The sequence below is a fragment of the Pleuronectes platessa genome, chromosome 5 (assembly GCF_947347685.1).
Source record: "Pleuronectes platessa chromosome 5, fPlePla1.1, whole genome shotgun sequence".
Classification (NCBI taxonomy): domain Eukaryota; kingdom Metazoa; phylum Chordata; class Actinopteri; order Pleuronectiformes; family Pleuronectidae; genus Pleuronectes; species Pleuronectes platessa.
The window spans coordinates 20,652,910-20,676,082 of record NC_070630.1 but is presented as its reverse complement, the minus strand read 5'-3'; the positions used below and the strand labels follow the sequence as shown (position 1 = coordinate 20,676,082).

Here is a 23,173-nt window from a genome sequence, read left to right as displayed (position 1 = left end):
CAGCGTAGTTATTATTCATGCCTCTCCTACCTCTCTCTTCACCTCCTCACTGCCTCAAGACAGTTTTTCATGTCTCGCCACTTTCTAGATTTTAAATACAAACTCAATACAAAATCAGGCCTGTCAGAAAAAGAAATGCACTCACTGAGCACATTATTAGGAAAACCATACTAATACTGGTTAGCTCCTGTCTTGCTCTCAAACATCCTCAGTCATTGATTCCAAAAAGATGTTGGAAAGTTTCCACTTAGATTCTGCTGCATGTTGAAATGCATCACATCATCTCTGCATATTTGTACGCTCCACATTCATGCCATCAATCTCCTGTTGTACCCAATCACAAAGGTTCTACTGGATTCACTTCTGGTGAATGAGGAGCTCACTGCAGTTCACTGAATCCAATAGAACAAGTAGAAACTCTCACATCTTTGGATCAGCAGTTTCACATTTACCCAAACCAGTCTATCTGAAACCAACAACCATGTCACAGTCAAAGTCACTGAGGTCCTATTGTCTTTCCAAACTGATGTTTGATGTGGACATCCTGATCTGCATCTGCATGACTTCATTACCTGCTCTGCGGCCATATGATTGACTGATTGTATTATTAAATTCCTGATAAAGTGCTCAGTGGGTGTAATGTTCTACAGACGACAAAACTTACCTGAAGAAGAGAATCTGTCAGTTTTCACACACACCTCACAGCTTCCTGCCTTCAGCTCCTGTCAGCAGCCGAAAGAAAATATCTCTTTTGGATACACACCGCCCAGACCTGCCATGAGAAATTCTTATCTGGATTAAAGGCTAAGACTGTGGTCGATACTCTATTTGTACTTTACAGTGTGTTTTCAGTTTGTGTTAGCCATAGCTCAGAAAAAGCAAAAGCACCGTGTAGCTTGACAGAAACCACACACACATTTTCTTAGAGCATGGATCTCTGTTTAGGTATGAACCTTTTTACACCATTCATTCTCCACCTTCTTCCTGTCATCTGCATTATCTTTCCTCCTCAGGTCCTTGATACATATTGTCTTGTATTTGATACATGTTTATTTTACTCTCTCTTTAGCGGGACGCAGGCAGTTTGCCCGTCATGAATGGGCCCAGAAAGCGGCCTACCTGCTGGGCTGCACTTTGGAGGAGCTCTCCTCTTCGATCTTTAAGCACCAGGCCAAAGGGCTGCAGCATTCCACGTCATTCAGAGGAGCACCGGACGAGGGCGGCCAAGGCGACAGCTCAGGTACAAACCCAACTGCAGCGTCTTTAATCTCACATGTTCGATCATGTGCACACTGATGTTGGCTGTTCACTACAAAACAAAAGTGGTCAGCTAAACCTTCCCTACACCCTTATATGATGGACATGGTATTTGCTATACTTTAGAAAAATACTTAATTGATAGTTGTGAAATATATTTTATATCTAATATTCTAATTTAAATCTGGAAAAAAATCCAAAATGGGACCATATATTTTAAGCCAACTTTTGATACTTGACCGTTTTTCAATTTTTCTGTGCTCTAAACACAATTTGAATAGTGGTTGTTTTTCATGTTTACTTCTAATGCTTGAAATGCTTTCAAAGCTAAACGCTTTCCTGTGTTTTGCTTGAAAAGAGTTGACATATAACCTGGATGGCAGGTTTAAAGTCTCTCAGCACTAGGTTGTTCCAGATGAGTCTGATCATAGTGAGATCAGTTTCGAAGCAGAATACAGCTTCTTAAAATGCTTCTTCCCCCCCCTGTCTCTCAGGCTCTAAGGTCACAGCTCTGGAGTGTTTGGAGGCCATGGCGTCAGGACTCTACTCTGAGCTCTTCACTCTCGTCATCTCCCTCATAAACAGGTTAGATCTCACAATATTATACCTCAAATATTTAACTGTATTTGTCTTTGATTTTTATAGGAAGTAGAAGAAGTATTCACTATATAGTTATTAGATATGAGAAAGCTTCAGACCCTAAGTCTGAATCATAACTACTTACTACTCTCTTCATATTATTTTTCTCTTCTTCCCTTCCTTTTCAGTTTTAGCCTCAACCCTCTGTTTTTTCCCTCTTTTTTCCTATCCTCTTTTTTATCCACTCATTGTTTCATTCTTACCTGTTTTTCCGCCCCTTAACAGTCCAACTTTTACCAGCGTTCATTTCAACTCCCTGCTGTGTACTCCACTTTGCCATTATGGCTTACTTAGTGCAGATTGATGGGTGAAATTGTGATTATATCCATTTAAAATTACATTAACAACAACTGTGTAAAGGGTCTGAATACTCTCTGAAAGCCTTGTAACTCAAACTTGATGATTGTTTAGCTCTAGCTTTCAAATGTCTTTGAAGCAAATGGCCACCTCCTCTACAATTTTGTATATATCAGCTAATTCCACTGCCACACTTCACGTGACTCTTAAAGTGCCACATCATATCCTGTCAATGTTTACTCTGAACTCCCTTTACTGCTTCTCTTTGTTTTTTTCATCCCTTTTTAAAAGTTAAAGCACATTTAACACTTTTGCTCGCATTACTTTACTCCCACCTTGTTTGTGCTCCATCCATAAGTCACAGCAATTTTAAACCACATTTATAATGTTGTAAAACAAATGAAATAAGAATATTTCTCTTCTCAGTTAACAGTATGCACAGTTCTGCTCCTCTACTGTGGCACACATACACAGTCTGCAGATTCACAGTGTTGTTTAAATGTTCCTTTCAGGAGGACCTTTTGTTCAGATGCATTTGTTTTGCAACAATTAGTTGTGGCATTGTTACATCGGAGGCTGTGAAATCAATGTGCTGCTTCACTTCTTTCTAGTTCATTTCGTTTTACTGCGCCTTTGTCTCGACAGCCTCTGCAGCAGCTCTTTTAGAAAACCCTGCACACACGGTGTTACTCACAGATGTCAGTTCTAATCGCGAGGGTTTCACATTTATCTTTCTATACTTTCCACACTTTACATTAGTGTAATGCTTCTAGTGCCATTGGCTGCTACACAACCTCAATTACCATTATGTATGGCTCATGTTTTTTAATGACTGACGGGCCTTTTTTTCTTTTCCTCTGTTCACCTTAAAAATCATCCAAATATAAACATTTGCAAATAACTGCATCTGAATATTGATCTTTACAGTTTACACACCCTATAGGAATTTATACTAAACCTTATTATAAATTTATACTGATAACATAGTCAGTGCCAAAATACAAGTGAATCACTCACAAATATAAAAACCAGACAGACAATGAAACTAATATGTTTAAATTAAAATGAATTACAGAACATCTGATATGGTCAAGAAACTGCTGCAATTTCTTCTCATAAAAATAATTCATTCATTAGCGTAACAAAGTGTCTCATAAAAGGTGTTAGGAGTTTTTTTAAAAGCTGGTACCATGCACACGACCATTCTTTTATTCTGTCTACCTGTCGTATATTGATTGTATTTAAAAGATATTCATAATGAGGATTTGTTAAACCAGACACTGATTTTTGTCTCTGTTGTACATAAACATTTTATATCTTTGGGTTCTAAACAGACAATCTGCTGCTTTCCAGTGTCAAAGCTACATCATGATCCATTTCTCTCCCTCAGAGCTCTGAAGTCCAGCCAGCACTCTCTGTGCTCGCTGCTGATCGTGGACACTCCGGGTTTCCAGAATCCGCGTCTGGCTCAACAGCAGAGAGGCGCCACATTCGAGGAGCTCTGTCATAACTACACCCAGGAGAGGCTGCAGACCCTGTTCCACGAACGCACCTTCGTCCAGGAGCTAGAGAGATACAAGGAGGTGCTGCGTGGCAGACAGAGCACAGTATTAACCAGTGTACCAGAGAGAACATACACAGATTAACACCATGGCCTGCATATATACAATATACACAGAAACGCTTTCACTTTCAGAGGTTTGTCTCAGAAATCTCCATCCTTTCCACTTTACTTACCATAATTGAATCCTATTATTCAAAGACAATTAACTCAATTATACTTGTATGCATAATCAAATGAGAAATATTATAGAAACATTGCACTAATTACGAACCCCTACACAACCCAATCTACAATCTAGTAATGGCTAATACCATAATTGCAGTGAATAGCTCCACTTGTGATTTATTGATTGAATCATCTTCTGCTGGTTGATTTGCTGTAGATCACTAACCTGAGCATTTATCCCCTCCCGCATCTAGGAAAACATAGAACTTGCTTTAGATGACATAGAGTGCAGTACCTCACGGTCTGTAGCAGCTATTGACCAAGCCTCATCCCAAGCTCTGGTAAGCACAAGAAACCTCATCTGCACTGTCTATGTTCCATGCATATGTGCATGTGATGCTGTTGTGTTCTGCTCCAACCTGGAACCCCTAATGAGAAATGAGCGGTCTTCATAACAGCACATCTTCACTTTGTGTTTATGTCTGGTAAATCACTGAGGCTGCTCCCGTTCAGACTCAAGGGTCGTTAGTTTGAGCCTGAGATTTAATCTTAGTCAGGGAGACATTAATGCAAATCAGGTCGTAGTGTAAACGTGCTCTACAAAATATGACAGAGCCAGCAAATAGCCCCATTCATCACCCCTGGCAAGAGCAAATAACTGTAGCTTAAGGCTAATCTAGCAAAGCTGGTATCACTGAGCACAAAAGCCATCTGATCTGAGAGCCGGGAAAGAAAACCTCTGCTTCATGCTCATTTGACTTGAGATGACACTGATGCATTGTGCAGAGGTAAGTTGCATTTATTTGAGATGTATTGGTAAACAATGAGCAGTGTTTATTTTGAAATACAGTAAAAACCGAATCTGTGTTTAAATATGAGTCCTCAAACTTTTATATGTCAAGTACTGTGATTATCTGACACTGTCAAATGTTCCAATTTGGATTGAAATATTTCAGATGCTTTGCCAACAAACCCACAAACAACCTACATCAAAAACATAGTGATTTGAAAAGCAGTAATTGTCAATATTGGAAAGAAAGACTTTCATCAAATTGAAATCTCTTGATGTTTGATAATATTTAAATAATCTTAAAAAAATTGTTGAACGAAACCTTAAACCTTAAGTAAGAACTAAAATTGATTGGAAATAATACATTTTACTGAAAAAGAAGTAGAGAGACTTTCAATGGTCATTGTTACTTTGGTCAATTTCAAAATGGTTTGGTATAATCTAACCGTAGGCTTCATGCATGACAAAACATTTTCGTTCTAAACCGTGTTGTAGACTAAATCAAAACGTTAGTGTACAGCACGGATTGATTTGATATTTGAAGGCGATGGACTAAATAAGCTTTTTAACAAGTCCTAAATTCTCTAAAGCGATGATCTAATTTGCATTACTTTCTCTTGCTTGTCCCAGCTGAAGTGTTATTTTTATTTATCAGCCACATATTGGTTGTTTACAACCCAAAACATTTTGTCAAATTAAATCTATACCCTTAGAGACAAAGCAGACATTGATTACCATGCTGTTCCAGGCCCGTTGCCTCCATCCACGAAGTTTTTTCTTCGTGATTGTGGCTCATTTTTTTTTGTAATTATCTCCATTTCTTTTTGGATTTCCACCTACTCATTCAGTATTAATTGGAATTGAGTTTGAGTTGTTTCATTCTTGTTGGCTTGAAAGAACTCTCAGCTCTCTGCTCATCAGCTTCTTACAGCAAAGCCCAGTCATGCCAGTTATTAGAAGTACACGTGTGGCACCAGGCCTTTGCAGAAAATTTGCAGCACTGATGTATATTGTAGTCACTATGTGGCATCAACATATGCTTTATTTCAAATTACCATTTTTTCTCAGCAAATTATCTCAATGTAAAAAGTCCGACATATATACGATGTTGCAATTCTCATGAAGTGATATGTAAATATTCGTGGTGTCCAGGGAATGAACCCTACAGACCTTGAGGATCATCCGATCATTCCTACAATACAACTAACAAAGTTTCACCTTATCCTGTCAAATATCTCAACATTTACTGAATGGATCGACTCAACATTTTATGCACATACTTTTCACAGATGGTGTGTCCAAATGACCATTCTAGTGCCATTGTTAGATTCCTCACTCTGAGCTGTATGTATGAAATCTAACTTTTCTCTTTTCTTTACCTTGGATCTATTATCAAGACTAATGATCTACCATTAAGTTAATTTTCAGCTTTACTTTGTGTTTGGCACTAATTAGATTCCCTAAACCTAATCAAAAGTAGTAATACTAGTTTTTGTTTTTAGTTTTTGGCCTAAAGGGATAGTGCTTCCATTTTCAGAAATGTTCACATGGACGACTTTTAAACTTTGATTTAGTGGTGGAGACCTTGTGATTAACCAAAAATATCCTTGAATATGCAATCACACTATAATTTGCTTGAGAATAAATGATACTGATCAAACTTATAAACAAGCTTATTGAGAGTAAACTCGGAAATATAAAAAAATAACATAGTGATGGCCAGTTTCAGCAGCACATCTTGACTAAAAGACACAGTGAGTCAGATAACTTTCAATCTAATCAAACGGTGCCGAGGTCCCTCTTCTTTATTTAGACAGTCGGATCTCGGCCAAGCACACAGTTTAAAATATCACAAGGTACAAATCACAGCAGAGGAAGCCACGGAGCAAGATTCCGATATTTGTGTTGACAAGAAGAGCAGCAGTTGTGGCATTAATCTGCAGTTTATGAGGCCGTGTCAGGGCTTGCCGAAGGGCTGTTTCCAACCATCCACTGATCATTTATCAGTTTGCTGGTTTTATTGCAAGATTATTACATTTACTCCTCGCTAAAGACCTCCACATTTTTCAGGGATCAGATTGAGTTTTTACAGGAGGTGTTATCATATTTCAAGCAATGTTTAATCCACTTGGTTATAAGACTATCTGCACTGAAGATTTTATGAAGAATAAATGAGCAGGATGCATCTTCTGGAGCAGATCGTCTGGATCTATCCTCCAGGACTCATACTCATTTAAAGCTATCAAATAATATACAGAACTGTAGATAGTCTTTTGTGTAAAATATGTGTTTATCTGTCTCTTGATGTATTAATAAGCATCCTGGATCCTAAAGTTTGGAGATGTCAAAGTCAAAGCCACTAAAAACCTGCCTGACTATAATGTCAACTAGAATAGCACTCAGTAGAGCGCATACCTCGGCCACAATCACAACTCTCCATACAGTGCAACCAAGATGCACCCAATGCAATTTGTAGATATAAGTCCCCTTTATATGGATCTTAATTATATCTTTCATCAAGATCCATGAATTATTCCCTGGATAAATATTGAAAATGTCGAAACACACCGTATCTCACAGTGGTAAACCTGACCTATACTGCAGCCCTCCACCTGGTTTTGTTGTAATCTGTAGAGTAATTTTAGCCTAACCTAGCCAACTAACAAATAAAAGCAACGTCTTTGGCTGAGGTAGAAATAGAGCCCAGAATCCTGGTTTGAATTAAACATGATGATAATTGGACCTGATGTAAATAATATACTAGAAGCAAATCAGCCATTGCAAATTCAGTTAAAAGTAACTTCACCCCAGTCAAACTTTATTCTCGGCTACTAAGCATCCAACAAAAGAGAAGTGGGGAACTTGTGTCGTATTAACTTCAGGTGCTGATTTGGAACTTATTGAAAGTAGTAAGAAAAAAACCCTGGCAGGCATTCTTCCAGGATAATTCATGAGACAGTGTGCCTTTCTGCACGATCTTTATTTTGCATTCTTCCAGTAGAATAGTTGCTCATGAAATGACTTTTTCATCGATCAGTAAAGAAAGAAGTGTTGAAATATCAATGCACCGCTGTTGACGGCTGCTTACTGCAAATATTTCAGCTCTGGCCAATTACTGTCAGCCTGTGTGAGTGTGTCGGCTCACTCGGCTCTGATGTGGTGACTTGTTGTGCGAATAACAATGTTAGAGGCATAACGAGGAAAGTTATTGAAGCTAGAAAGTTAGAATCCTTGGCTGTGGTTCGTTATATGCCAGTTTTTGTCCATTTATTTAAATCTGCCTGGTGTTAAATAAAGTGGATAAGATAAACATGTTTTCATAAGATAAAAAAGGAAGACAAAAAAGAGGTTTCTGCACAGAATGTGTTAACGCTTCTCCCTGGAGCACCATTCATATTCATGTGTTGATGACTTCCTCACAGAAATTACATCATACCAAGTATTTTCTATTCAGCGATCCACTGTTAGCGATCACGGCCCCGTAACACACGGAGTAGATTTAGCATGTATAAATCCACAGTGTCACCAGATGGCGCTTTAACACATCTATTTTCAAGAGCCCAGATTTTGGCACTTCCAATAGAAGCAAGTGGGCATCCTTCCTGGATACAAATGACTCCCCACAGTCATCACCAGCTCGGAAAAACTGTTAAAAGAGAAAAGATTATTTCATCCTCTGTAAACAACAAGAAAGAAGAGGAAAATATAAATTTCAACCACATGAAATAAAAAATAATGAAATCAATTCCATATCCAATAAGGAACTTCCACTACAACAATACATCTGGTATTTACAAAAAAAAAAAGGAGCAACAATCTCAATCACAAGAACTCAGCAGGGACACCAACACACTCACCTGAAGAGATAAATACAAATTTTCCAATGTTTCTATGCCAGAAAATTACCCAAGGGAGGAAGACATCAACTCATTTCTCAGCAGTATTGATTTACCACAGCTCAGCGACTAACAAGCCAATATAGACTCACCACTAACACAGGAAGATCTTTCCTGATACTCTCAACCTAAAGCCTGAAACAAATCCCCAGTACCTGGTAGTTCCCATGCTGAGTTCTATATGTCCTTTTAAAGCCTGACAAAGATCCAATCTTTCCATTGAGTCCTTGTCTTGATTCTCTCACCAACATGGATATAAAATTCATCAGTGACTCCCTTGTCCACACGATAGAAAGATGTCACGCTATAGATGGTCAGGCTCTTACTGTATGTGCCCAATGTGAAAGGTGCATGTTATTTATGTTTTGAATAAACCTGTCCCATCAAGGTCAAAGTGATTGTAAAAGAATAAATTGGTGACATTAGTGACTGTCCACATCCATCACAGGTTCGCACCTTGGCCAGGAAGGACGAGGCTCGGGGACTTCTGTGGCTGATGGAGGAGGAGGCTGTTCAGCCTGGAGGTTCAGAGGAAACGATGCTGGAGAGACTGTTCAGCTACTACGGCTCTGCACAGGGAGAAAACAAAGGTGAGCGCTCGGCCCATCATCTGCGGTTTACTGGAGAGTGACAGGAATAACAAACAGCAATGTTCCTGATGTCACTGGAGAGAGTTTTATAAATCTTCTCTGTGTGCTGCAGGAGCTAGTCTGCTGTTGCGAGGAGAGAAGCCCCACCTCTTTCTGCTTGGTCACAGCCACGGGACGAACTGGGTGGAGTACAATGCTCAGGGTTGGTTGAGCCATGCCAAGCACAACCCTGCTGCCCAAAACGCTGCCACACTGCTGCAGGACTCCCAGAAGTATGTGTAACACAGTCTTACACACAGAGCTTTCAGTTTATTAGAGCCTTGTTTGTAGTGATAAGTAAACAGTGCTGTGTCAAACTGTTTCCAGTGCTGCGGTGTCGCTTTTAGTTTGTTTTGACCAGTAACTTGGCTGATCTTAACTTGAAGAGAAAAACAAAACTTTTTGTCTGCACCAGATGACTTTCCTGGGACACGCCTCCAACATTGAATCCCTGTCAACCTATCAACCTTCATTACAAAATATGAGGGTGGAAATCACACAAACTGACCAGCGAGAGTAATGACATTTCCTGTGGACTGAAAAGCTTAGTGATAAATCAGGAGCGGTTCAAAAGCATAGCTTAGAATGAACAACACGTCCAACCTTGAGGTGGAGACCACATCAGGTCCGATGAACCTGGATTTATTGCTGGAGCCTGAACTTGCTTTGAGTCCACAGTCCAGGCTGCCGATTTTGCCGGGATGATGTAAGAAAAGGTTTTCTTCTCAATCGTCAGTTCCTATAATCAAATTATAGTTTGATTATAGCCTTATCTAGTAAGTTCTTCCACAAATGTCTGTCTGTCTTATTAATGTCCCAGGGAAGTGCAGTGATGAGTTTGGTGCTATTGGGACACATGATACTTTCAATAATAATACAATAAATATAGAGGACTCACTAATAATATAGGATAATTCGGTAATAGCTCCAGAGCATTAACACTAGACAAGAGATCAGTCCAGGCAGGTTTAGAAAATGGACTAAAAGAGAAAATTATCACAAGTACCCATTACTATCAAAATAGATTCCATGTGTGTAATTTGCATGTAGAATTAATTCATTTTACATATTAATAGCTTGATTCCTCATATTTCACCAAGCAACTGGTCATCTGATGTTATTTATCTGATTTCAGTGGGTATCTCAGAATCGATCTTTTTCTTAAATTCTGAAGCTGCAGATTTATTTTTTTCATATTATCATTACAGATTATTACAAACAGTCAGGCTAAAAACCAGCAATTGTTGCCAGCATGGTAATGTCAGAAAGCAAAAGTCCTTTCTACCTAGTTTGATGGGTATGAAAATGAGTGCAGCTGTGAGTATAAAGACTATTCATCCTCCTGCCACCACAGGAAGAATATCAGTGGGCTCTTTATGGGCCGGGCCAGCGGGGCCACCGTGTTGTCGGGCTCCATCGCTGGTCTGGAAGGCAGCTCTCAGCTCGCCCTGCGACGGGCCACCAGCATGAGGAAAACCTTCACCACAGGTGTGGCCGCCGTTAAGAAGAAGAGCCTGTGTATCCAGGTCAAACTCCAAGTGGTAAGCAGATGAAAAGGTCTTTTCATCATCCAGTTCTCAGGCTTCTTATCTTATTATTGCTTCCTTGAATCCCAACCTAATTCACAGTTTCAGCCCCTGAAATCATCTGTGAGGAGGTTTTGAGATTTTGTTTAAAAAAAGATTCAAGTATTGCCTCCTTTTCTGTTATACCAAAATAATGTCAAAGCATTCAATACACATCCATGTTATTGTTTCATAAAGGCATCCACATACTTAAAGCATAATACACTATATTAATAAAGTTAAAGCATTTAAAGAGATTTTGTGTTCCTCTAAGGGCACCTTAGTTGCGATTTTTAAAGCCCCTGTGCACCCATAATCCACTCATACACACACACTGTAACATACACACACACGCACGCACGCACGCACGCACGCACGCACGCACGCACGCACACACACACACATACACACACTAGTGTATCTTTTCTGTGCATGTCTTCTAAACACAACTCCTCTCACAAAGCTGTTGACCTGTACAAACACTGCTTGCCATGTTCCTCACATAGAGCTTGTTGGCATAATTTAATTCCCAGTTTATTTCTCTACCCATCCTAAACATAACTTGAGATCTAGTCAGTAGTTTCACTTACTGACAGCAAGCAGACGCTGATGTCACAGTCATGTCCTTTCTGTTTTTAGGACGCTCTGATTGACATGGTTCGTCGCTCCAGGGTTCACTTTGTCCACTGCCTGCTGCCCAAAGCAGAGGCAGTGGGAGGAGGAGGTGAGCCTCGGGTGACACACGGTGAGAGCCCTGACTCGGGCCTTATGACTCTGGATGTCGGCCTCCTGAGAGCTCAGCTCCGAGGGTCAAAGCTGCTGGATGCACTGCGCATCTATAGGCAAGGTGAGGAGGACAACTTTATCTCTTTATTGGTAACTTATATAAGGATGGTCTTCCTTGTGTTACATTAGTGATTATTTTCTGAAGTATACTGCTCTGTGACTCTTGGAACATGTGGAGTTCCACAATGGTCAATACTTGACCCTATTTTATTCAGTTTGTATCTGCTGCCTGTTTGCCCTATCATAAGCCATATCAACAGTGTATGACCATATTCATTTTTATTGAGTCCAGAAAACCTTAACAATTTGAAGTTTTAACTGCTGCTATCAAAGATCGGATGCACCTCTTTATGTTCTAAAAATTAATCTTTGATAAAAGCAACTAGTCACCACATGAGTGTTGTGTAATACTTTTATTTACACAGTAATGCCCAAGATTAACCAATACTTCAACCCAAATCCTGATTGAACAAATCATCAGCTTCTCTGATTCCTCCGACCTTGATTATTGAATGAATCATTATTTACTCCTCTTAACCATCCAGCCTTTGCCCATGTATTTCTTGATCTTAGCTATTCTGTCAGATACAAAAGTTACTATTTCAAATGTTGCAGTTCCTCCAAGTTAAACCTGCTTTCAAACTTCATTTGTCTGTCTGATGATATCAGTATGAACCTACACTTTCTTCTTTTCATGCCCAAATTATTTTTAAGCCAGTGATGAAATTAACTTCCAGAGATACAGAATTTGACAGGGCCCCAATAACCTTAACAGCTTGCTATCCAATTATTTTCTGTCTTCATTCAAAGGTTATTTAGTACCTTTAATGCTTTGTCCTTCAATATAAATCTCTTCCCATCGGCTTTGTTACTGTTCCTACCTCTCTAAAAGCTTGAGAAACCCTTGTGACCTCCAACATTTCAACCCGTCTAACCTTCCTCACTTTGCCTCTTTGCTCCTAAGTCTGTTAAAGTAACTTTTAAATTTGGGCAGTTTTTCATCTGAAAATAAAAGTTGACCTTTGCCACACAGGTGACTCTCTTCTAACCTTGGTGTTTTTTTTTTTCTTCTTCTTTTTATGCTCTAATCTCTGTTCTGCTCCATGACTGTCTCTAGGGTACCCGGACCACATGGTGTTCTCTGAGTTCCGCAGGCGCTTTGATGTCCTGGCACCCCATCTGACCAAGAGGCACGGCCGCAACTACATTGTCACAGATGAGAAGAGGGTGAGTGTTTGGAAGATTTAACCTGATACTTAAGAGTGCTGTTGGCACTGGGTGGTTGTGTGGCTGGACAGTGACTTCTGCTGTGATGGAAACTGCTCTCTGAGGGGTTCCCCACAGTCAGATCTTAAAAAGGAGTAGGCAGTATTGGCAATATCGGAAATACTGACAAAATATAAAAACATAATTCTCATCCCTTACCTTATTATGACCTTTACTGGCTAAATATTTAAGCAGGAACAATTAAATGAGGCTGCTTCGCCATGAATAGTTTTTTAATGTATCTTAACTTCAATACAGAGTGCAGTAAAACCAGTATTCGGTGTGGCTTAAAAACTCCAAATCTCAGAGGTAGTCTTGGGCAGGCATTTTGTTGTTGTTGCCTCAGTTGCTTCTTACTCTTCATTCAATCCTAAATGAAGAGACTGACTCCATGATCAGATCAGTGTTCTTTGGGGGCCAGACCATCTGTTGCAGGACTCTGTGTTGTTCCTTTCCCTGAAGATAGTTCTTTATAACAGGAGCTATGCGTGGTGTGATTGTCCTGCTGCACCTCCCTGTTGCCAGGACATGATGAATATGAAACGTATCAACTAAAGCTCCCTACAAAGTTTGCACGGTAGTGTACATCCAGTTAATAGTTGCCTCTGTTGTACTCTCTATATGACCCATTCATCTCGTAATCTCACTATCTATTTTATCTACAGTTGTTCTGGATGAGATTATCTCATTGAGGGAAAACCTACATCTAACTAACATGCAATCTTTGACAACTACCAAATAAATGTTTGCCTTTTATTTTTAAATTATTGATGCTTATGTGTTATTCTAACCAATTTCAAAATAACTGAGAAGTCTGAATCCCATTTAAAATTGTTTTATCCAATATGTTCATTTTCTGTTTATACATTGGAGGGATGCAACCAATTGTTACAAATTCAACAGAGCTCATGGGGGAAATGTTTTGTGGATTGTTGAAACTAAGGTTAAATTGTTCAGGAAGAAAACTCAGCAGAGATGGCACTTCATGAAAACATGAAAGCATCGCACTGTTCCAGTTGAGTACAGAGGAGATGGCATCATGATGTAATCAGTAGTTTTAGTCAAGGCACTAAAGATGGAGTCCGAGTTAAGTTTAGATTCCCCAGTGTTCAAGTATGAGTTTCTAAGGAAGAGTCAGAGTGTTCCCCACTTCCAGATCTGTCCAATCAACAAAACACTGAGTGCAAGCTCTCGCAGAGCGAATCTAAGAACATGCAGAGCTTATTTGAGTGTGACCACAGGGTTTTGAGTGAAAGCATTACGCATCCTAAACGCGAAAACATTAAGTCCTGCTTTAACACTGATAGACCACACTCTTAAATAAAGAGATGGAAAAAAAACATAGTGAACACACATTCCAGCCTTTGCATAAAATGTTATAATGTCACAGTGTTAATGCAACAGTCATATCTTTCGCCAAATTATTACGACCTTCAGTCCAGTCAGGGCTCAGACATTAACCCAAAAGAGATGCTGTGGAAACTGCTCAGTTAAACATTCCAAGCAGTCGGAACGTTTCAGAATTTCTCCTGAATGTGTTGCATATCTGATCCACAGCTAAAATAAGTGATAAGTTCAAGTTTTTTTTAATGCAAAAGGAGGTTCGATCAGTCATGTGATCATTTGCTTTTACCACCAGCACTTTAAATGTTTATTGGCTGTGTTTAATGAAATGACGCACGATAATAGCTCATTGTTCGTCTGTGATTGTGACTTAGTTGAAGATCACGTCACATTTTATGACCAATTAATGCAAACCAGAAAACCAGGTCATTCCTATGGGTTCAAACACTTTTTCTTGCCCTGTCAGAAAAAAACACATAGATCACTATGAGTAAGATAGTTCTCTTGTGATTAAAGTTACAGTCATACGGGTTTAAAACCAAATAAAAATGTACATGGTGCACATCATGACCTACAGCATCTCAGTTTCTGTAACGGTGCCTCTCCTGACTGCACTACAGTAGATGAGTTTGCCCAGCAGATGTGAATCATCAACACTGTGTATTTTGAACTTAGCTTCAAAGGCATAGAAAATATTGCTTCATAATCTCCCCCCCAGCTAGTACATGTATTGCAAACTTTGAGATGAGTGCTACAGCAAAACTTCTCGGAGAATGTGTTGCAGGGAAAGTTCATCCATGGCCACCTTTTCTTTGCTAACAAGCTTGTGAACTGAGCCACACATTAGACCAGTTTCTTCGGAGGAAAATCCATTTCCCACGACATTGTGTGGCTTTGTAAGACATCGACTGAGCTTCTTTGAGTTATGTGACTTTTTTATTTTGTTGCTCTCTTGTGAGAATGTTCGGTCAAGCTGGTCAGAGCCTGAAAGAAGTTCAATGTTTATTTTAAATGAGCAGTTACTAGTACATGTTCTTTACTGTTTGTTACAAACAGCGTACTAAAGGAGATGCTTCAATCCAAAGGGTTAGAGATGGATAAGATATCCTTAAAGCCTCATTCTAATCCTTACAGAGAAACGCCTTCTGAAACAAATAATTTGTCCACACATTTTGAGGAAAGCACAATATTTCTCATTCGTTATCTGTTATTTGTTAAAGGTATTTTTGATAAATCATTAAATATTGTGTCATCGACTGTGCCTATTCCTTTAACACGCTGCAGTCATGAATGCAATTTGTTTTTAAAAAGTGTTTGAAACCACATGAGCTTCAGTTGTGACAGTTGTATTGTTGAGGTTAATGATGAGTCCATGGATATGGAACTAAATTGATAATTTTCAGTTGAATTAATTTAAATTATGTTATCTATGGCTATCGAGGGGCTCTGTGAAGAAAGACCCTGATGATATCGTCAGATTGTCAATCTAAAAAAAATATTTAAAAGGAAAACCTGTGTGACAAACAGAAAGCATGCAGGCAGGGTCTGATAAAGGCATGCAACTGAACTGCATTGTGGGGAATACAGTCAGAATACGGTTCCCTCTGCTGTGCAAATGTTGATCACTCCAAATTTGCGCAGGTGTAAGTGCCTCCTAAAATAAGATAAAATAAAATCTCAAACCTATTTACTTATCAATAGTAGAGTGGAGCACAAACCTTTTCCAGTCCCATTAAATTGAATCAAGCTGCACTCATAGACATCAGTTCCCTAAATGTGCCTGATCTGCTTTCATCTAAATCTATTAATTATTCCCAAAGAAAATGTTGAAAGACATCCAATGTCGCAGCTTTAAAGAAATCAACAAAAACAGTCCTGGCCCCATACCACTTATTTCCACCAGTTGTTTCTGTGTACTCTTGCTTACAAAATAAGCTTGGTGGGAGTAATAATTGGTTGAATATTGAAGCTATAACATCTTGATATTCAGTATATCACTTTTAGTCCTCCTTGTTGGAATCCCTCGGTGTGAACAGAATCACTTCATTTCACCTCTCCTCCTGCTCTCCTCTCTCCACCGTCCTCATCCTGCTCCAAGTGCGCTCTTGTGTGTAATTAATTATGATTGTGCAGGCTGGCAGCATACGGCTACTGTACTGATTAATTACCAGCACCGGGAAGAGCTCTTTCTTTCTTGCTCTATCTCTGTCTCTCTCTCTCTCTCTGTCTCTGTCTCCCCACTCTCTCGTCTCTTTCCACGTACTTCCTTGTCTCATTATCTTTCCATTCCTTTTGTACATGCATCAGAACAGTTTAGGAACATCCCCGAGCATGTGATTAATGTCTTCTCCACATTCTGTTCAGGCAGTATATAGCAGCTTTGCACAGAGGGCGCGATTAGCTCTTATGAGTGGGAGGTGGGGGCTGGTACAGGCAAAGCATCACCACATTAAGGCTGCGCAAGAATTTCTCCTCATAAATATAGAGAATGTTTTTTTTCCTGTAAAGACAAATCTGATAGGCTGCCTATTTGTCTATGTCAGTTAAATGTGGAATATGAAAGGACTATCTACGGACTGTCAACAGAGGTGACGAAAGTGGATTAATAAGGCAGATAAGTGAAAACAAGCTCACGGCCAATTGGTGGCAAAGAAAGAAAGAAAGAAAAGACAAGAGGGGGAGTATTTGGAGGAACAATTTGAAAGAAAGGATCTTCAGAAAAAGAGAAAGTGGAAAGACATTAAAAGTCGTTTGACAGCACATATTTTGAAAGGTGCGGTTGTTCCTGATAAACATTAACATTCTGTTCCAGTTATTCATTTCATTATGTAGACTGTGATTTACCCACTGTTTCTTGCTAAGTGTCTGTGCTGTGACCTATTTTTTGCTCAGTATTTCTGTTGTGAACAACCCAGTTGTGTCAATTCTTCCTAATAAAGCGTGATGTAGCGCTGATATCAGCAGCCAGATTATAGAGATATCTCAATATGACCCCCAGCTTTTCTGAGTTTTGTCACAACCCATTTACAGGAGACAATTAAAACAGTGACCAAGATATTGAGACTTTTAACCATAGAATCCTTCATCTCAAATAATGCAACTAGAGATTGCCTTTTGTAGGATACATATTAAAACTCCATAGCCCATGTTTGTAATCTACATCAGAGTATTAGGGCCAATTAGAGGGGAATCAAGTCATTCATTTATGAGAATAAAGTAAATAAGTCATGTAAATAAAGGATTTATGTCTTAATATTACATCATTGTAAATGAAAGGGTGAGATTTGTTGAATATTTCGGATCCAGAGAGTGGAAAGTGCTTCTTATGTCCTAAAAATGTTTTTTTTTTCATGATTATTTCACATTAAAATATTACTTTTTTCTCGTAATATTACAACTTTATTCTCATTATGCTATTACTTTATTCTCTCCCCTTAAATGTTTTTGTTTTTTCCCCTTTAAGTGGCCCTAATACTACTTTCTATAAAGTTACTGACTTTTTAAGCATATTGAGCATACTCTCTTAATTTCCCTTGACAAGGTGCTTTTACAAACTAGTTGTGATACAGAAGACAACAACAGCTTAGACTCTTTGTCCCTCAAAGAATACTGCCTACAGTGGTCGGTGCTCATATTATTATGAATGGACCTGAATTAGATATACACATTTGCTTTGTGTCACCAAATATTCAAATTTGAATATCTCATGGCCGTAAGACACAGTTCACATTTCAGAGCTGCTACTGCTGCAAAATTTAAAATTCAACACTTTCCTCTTGTGGAATAAAGAAACTAAGGGATTTGAGGCTTCATCTTTTTCCTCTTTTTTGCAAATAATATAAATATTGTCACTGACTACCAGATATTGAAATTCTCAATCAATAATGCCAGTATCAGCCTTGAAAGGTCAGAGTTCAGCTGCACGACTGAGCAGTGTGCGGTTTGTCTTCTAAAGGTTTGGTTGACACATCGGGCGAATCCTAAGAGAGAAAGGACCTGAGAAGCTTCGCTGTATGACTTGTTTTGTGCTTTCAGCTTCCTCGAGGCGGTTCGAGGGGAAGTGTGTGTGTGTGTGTGTGTGTGTGTGTGTGTGTGTGTGTGTGTGTGTGTGTGTGTGTGTGTGTGTGTGTGTGTGTGTGTGTGTGTGTGTGTGTGTGTGTGTGTGTGTGTGTGTGTGTGTGTGTGTGTGTGTGTGTGTGTGTGTGTGTGTGTGTGTGTGTGTGTGTAAGCTGGTGCTCAGGGAGAATGGTATTTGTTGCTATGGCACCAAGCTATCGTCCTTTGGGCAACCAGGCTATGTGATCATGCAGAAGTCCGAGGGCCCAGAACAAACCGGGCTTGTTTTTGTTTATCTGTCGACTGAATGTTTGTTTTGCTGGTTTCCAGGCGGTGCAGGAGTTGCTGGAGTCCTTGGAGCTTGAGAAGAGCAGCTACCACATGGGGCTGAGCAGGGTGAGTGGAGTCACATACAAAACACATGCTTCACACTCTTATACACACAAGGCCTGTTTCCACAATATCATAACTCAAATCATGACCACACCTTCACTAACCTCCACCACAAACAGGAGGAGATTAGAGGATTTATTCCAATCGTGCTAGCTTTGTTTATCTTTGTGTTCCATGTTGAGATTCTATCTTTCCTTGCAGCCTTTTAATGTGAAATGATTCAGTTAATTTGGTAGTAGCTTAACAACGCTCAATTAACAGCAAAGCAGTTGTTAAACAAGTGATTAAATACAACATATAATTGAAAACCTTCCAGTGGCTTAAAGAAAACAACATCTCACGTTCGTGCTGGGGTAGGCCTTTAATTTGTAGGCAGAGCAGGAAGCAGTGAGATAATACTGGATTACAAACAAACAATGGATAATAACAAAAGACAGCCTGGGTATTGAGTTTGACACATTTTTGTAGCAGTGATCTACTGATTCATACACAACCTGTTGTTCTGATGTTCTGATTCTGAGACAGTCGCCAGTTCATTGCAGGAAACTCTGAAATCTGACATAAAACGCTTCAAACTTCATATCATGTCAGCTTTGGCAGCTCATCCTGGGGAGAGAGTCTTTGGCTGTCTCGTCTTTTCCCTGTTCCCTTCAAGGAACGTCTCGCCTTCAAGCCCCGTTGTCTTTTCACTCTGTGACACTCTCAGTTCCACAGATAATTAAAAAAAAATCCTTTCACCTACCTTTCAAGCAGAAGGCGTTGCGTGTATCAAGAAATCAGTGTTGTTTTGTTCCTACGCAGTGACAACTCTTCACTCTTCCCTTCTCACCTTCAGTGGTCCTGGTGCGATTTCTTTTTGATCTTTCTCATATTGTGGGCAGAGGCTGATCTTTGTGGCTCTCTGTGTCTGCGACCCCTGCCAAGCAGCAGACAGACACTGCCAAATTCCAACTCTTTGAGATCAAGGAAGAAAACCTCAGCTAATCACCAGGAGAAAGACAGGCTGATGGCTGTGTTAATTAGATCTGTGAATGTCTGTGGAATAAAGAACACTGTGCGCCTTAAGCTGTCATTATGAGAAGTTTCCTGGCACGTAGGGAGTTTAGCCTTGTCTATGTGCTGGTGTGGCACACTATAATAGGTCCGCTGATTTTCCAAAGCTCAGATAAAGTTTCAAATCAGAACTTTCTCGTTTTCTGTAGTTCATAATAGTGATGTTTGATGTGTCTTGTCTTATGTTGTGTTATCAGACAAACAAGAACTTCTCTTTCAAGAATAGTGCAACACCGTGGATGATCTTTACAATGATTTGTCTACACCTGTTGGCTAAAATTCCTTAAAATTTACTTTTCACTGCAAATAGGGATCGAAGAGGAAGTTGGTTTGGTCCAGTTTTAGAAAATTTTGTGAACTATAACTGTGAATTTCAGACACAGTGAAACCTTAGCTCCGATCAAATCTGTTGCTGCCTCAACCCTATCCCATGCATTTTCCAAAAACAAAAAGATTACAAGTGGAAAATTCTGTTATTTCATAGTTCAAACAAAGCTTTATTTGTCGTACTCCTTAATCTTAGTACTGTACTCAAGGTATGACTAGAACAGGTATGGCAATGAGCTCAGAAGCTTCATGTTGAAGCAGCAGTAACAGTTTTCAGAAAACCTCCAGCGGTATACATGACATTGGAACAACCAACCCTTTGCGTTGTTGTTATACCTTTGTTTTATTGTCGGGTGATTATCAGCCAACATTAAAGTGTCAACCATAACATATGAAATGTGCACCACCTCTCTCTGCCAAAATGTCCCTGTGCTTCGCTGCCAACTTGTATGTGGCTCTCTGCCTGGAATCATTTAAACCGTCCCTGCAATGACAAATGAGTCTCCAAGGAGCACAGCAGTTCAGCTCAGATGTGTCCTCTCCTCCCAGGCCAGCTTGACATCATCTGCCCACGACAGCATTCCCCATGGGATCAGAATGTATTTCGGGTGGAATTTTATTCAACACAACATCTTACGCATCATTACTAGGCCAGGTTATCATTGGAAATTTTCCTTTTTCCTAGAATTTAAAAAATAAATAACAAAATACAAATTAAAATGAATTTCAGAAGCAAATGAAATAATACAAATCAGTGCCAGTGTTCTTAGATGGCCTATGCTACCCTGTACTTTTTCATTACCTAGTGAATTCCTGTTGTCCTGCACATAAATGTGATAGTGGATTGCTTCTTATTTAAACTTTTCATGGCTTAGACTAATTCAACCCATCATGAACAGTAATTGCTTTATTTTGCAGTTCCAACATGGCAGCATCAGCTTCCCCTCTGAAAAAACATTAATGGTAGAAATGCTCAGAGCAGAGCCAGGCTCACTTCACTTCCTGATGTTGTGTTCCTCCTCATCCAGGGTTTTTAACAGCAGCATTGTTAGTGGACCACTTAATTGATTTACCAAACGCCTCAGTATTGTTAGTCACCAAGGCTATGACAGAACAACCTCTAAAAAGAATAACATTTCTGGACTCCCTGACCAGCAGAAACAATTTTTCCAACAACGTGGATAGGGTTTTGTTGAGGTTTGCCGACCTTATTTTGAACTGTTTGATAAATAGATTCAGAACCAGTTAATTCAGCTCTCAGACTAGTATAGCCGCAAACAACTACATGATCTGACTGATCCCATTTAATTTCCAATTTGTGCATTTGAAATACCTAATATTTGGGAAGTGTAAATTAAAGTCTGATTCTCAAAACACTTACAGGCTAGGTTCATATTTACTGCACAATAAATAATTTTTGTATAGAGGTGAAGTCACAAGGTCCACATGACATTTAAACAACAATCTTATTTCCAGGCCGTATTCCAAGTCATGCTTCCTCTTTCGCTCTGCCAGTTTAAAAAATTAAGAGTCAGAGTAAGGAACACTCACATCGTCTGAAGGACAAAGCATCCACAAACTCTGCTTAATGAATCTAGAGCTGCCAGCTAATTCAGGGGCTAAGAAGCTGAGGTGTCTGTCTCCAGACACAAATTATGTAGAAGGGGTTGGAGGTATAATGACGTAGGTTTTTACAGGGGGCTCTGTGTCAGCCCATCTCCACATGATATTGTTCCTCATTGGTATACAAGAACTAGCACTGCTGCCCAAATCATCAGCAAAGGAGATGAAAGACAGCAAAACCTTTTAGACTGGACTTAAACATAAAGCGACCTCACAAAACAGGGCCTGAAAGAGGTGCTTGACACCAACCCACACAAAACTTGTGATTTATAAAAACAACTTATGCCCACCTGTACTGAAACTCTGAGCCAGTCTGAGCCATGCTGAGGACATTTTAGAGATGGGGGAAATTGGCAGCATAGATGGTGAGGTAGAAAATAGTTTTTAGAGAAAAGTTGACCTGAAATTTGTGGGAGTCATCGTATGAGCAAGCGGCGCAGGATATCAGGCTGATCCACAACAATTCCAGGTTAAGCATGATTTTTAAAGTGAAAACACCAACCATTTTAGTTGTATAACCTGATTATTTTGGCATGGAGCGTTGGAGATGTTTTAAAATAGTCACTCTTTCAAGGATTTCAGGCAGGTTAAAAATCCTCCTAAACCCTAGCAAGTTTTACATAAGTACTCAAGATGTGATGCATGGTACAGTTAAGGCTTTGTTAGGCTCAACAGAAGATGTTTTACCTTACTGACAAATGTTTTTCAGTTGCATGTTATCTGAACCTGTCTTCTCCTCCTTCAGGTCTTCTTCAGAGCAGGGATTCTATCCAAGCTGGAGGAGCAGCGGGACGTTAAGACCAGGAGGAACATCTCTCTGTTCCAGGCTGCCTGCAGGGGATACTTGGCCAGACAGGCCTTCAAGAAGAGGAAGGTAAGACTGTAGCACACAGTGGGTAGGATCCCATCAACATATCTGAAGGGTATTACGGTTTCTGTCTTTCCTTGTATATTATAGCAACCTCACTGTTCCTGCATGTTAACAATACAAATGAACCAATTTCAATCATTAGAGAAAGTGTGTTATGTGGTGGTACATGTATGCATATTATGGGAAACATCAGATACACAGACACACAGTACTGAACACAACCTCAATCTACACAAAAAAAAACAACAATGGGCTTTATAAAACTTGTGTTCACTGGAGCAATGTCTATTCAAGACTCTGTTTGTCATTTTTTGTGTAATATTTGTGTGTAATTTGTGATGCTGCCTCATGAACTATACAACAAATTAGAATAGCCCTTATTGGCTTTCCCCCAGCTTTCCCCACTATATAGATAAGGTAATTAACATTATTCATTGTCTCATGATATCTCTATAATGCTAGGAGGTAAGACAGAGTGGCAGCTGTTGTGGCATTTGGACTTAAAGTTCTTAATTAACTGTTAGGGAATACTTATCCATGAATGGCCTTAGGAAAATACCAGATAAATCTTAAGAGAGCACAAAGCTGGCAGTAGTAAATTGATTTCCTCTGAGATGAACTTCTGCTACTTCCTCATTTCCTTGTCACCTCC

The 23,173-nt window shown here is 39.5% G+C and overlaps 1 protein-coding gene and 1 long non-coding RNA gene across 7 annotated transcripts in view; one reads left to right on the top strand and one right to left on the bottom strand.

Moving 5' to 3' along the window:
- Nucleotides 1–23,173, top strand: part of myo18ab (myosin XVIIIA b) — a 112,184-nt gene that overhangs the window by 41,113 nt on the left and 47,898 nt on the right. For all 6 annotated transcript variants that reach the window (XM_053422339.1, XM_053422338.1, XM_053422337.1 and 3 more), the window contains 11 exons: nt 1,070–1,240; nt 1,752–1,842; nt 3,584–3,776; nt 4,177–4,263; nt 9,057–9,198; nt 9,311–9,470; nt 10,592–10,778; nt 11,442–11,649; nt 12,706–12,815; nt 18,585–18,650; nt 22,396–22,524. In XM_053422339.1, the coding sequence (XP_053278314.1) occupies nt 1,070–1,240; nt 1,752–1,842; nt 3,584–3,776; nt 4,177–4,263; nt 9,057–9,198; nt 9,311–9,470; nt 10,592–10,778; nt 11,442–11,649; nt 12,706–12,815; nt 18,585–18,650; nt 22,396–22,524 (1,544 nt within the window). The remainder of the gene's footprint in view (nt 1–1,069; nt 1,241–1,751; nt 1,843–3,583; nt 3,777–4,176; nt 4,264–9,056; nt 9,199–9,310; nt 9,471–10,591; nt 10,779–11,441; nt 11,650–12,705; nt 12,816–18,584; nt 18,651–22,395; nt 22,525–23,173) is intronic.
- Nucleotides 8,003–11,507, bottom strand: LOC128439865 (uncharacterized). The gene is made up of 3 exons (XR_008338459.1): nt 11,393–11,507; nt 9,030–9,177; nt 8,003–8,358 (listed from the first exon to the last, which is right to left on the bottom strand). It is a non-coding gene; the product is annotated as an uncharacterized LOC128439865 (long non-coding RNA).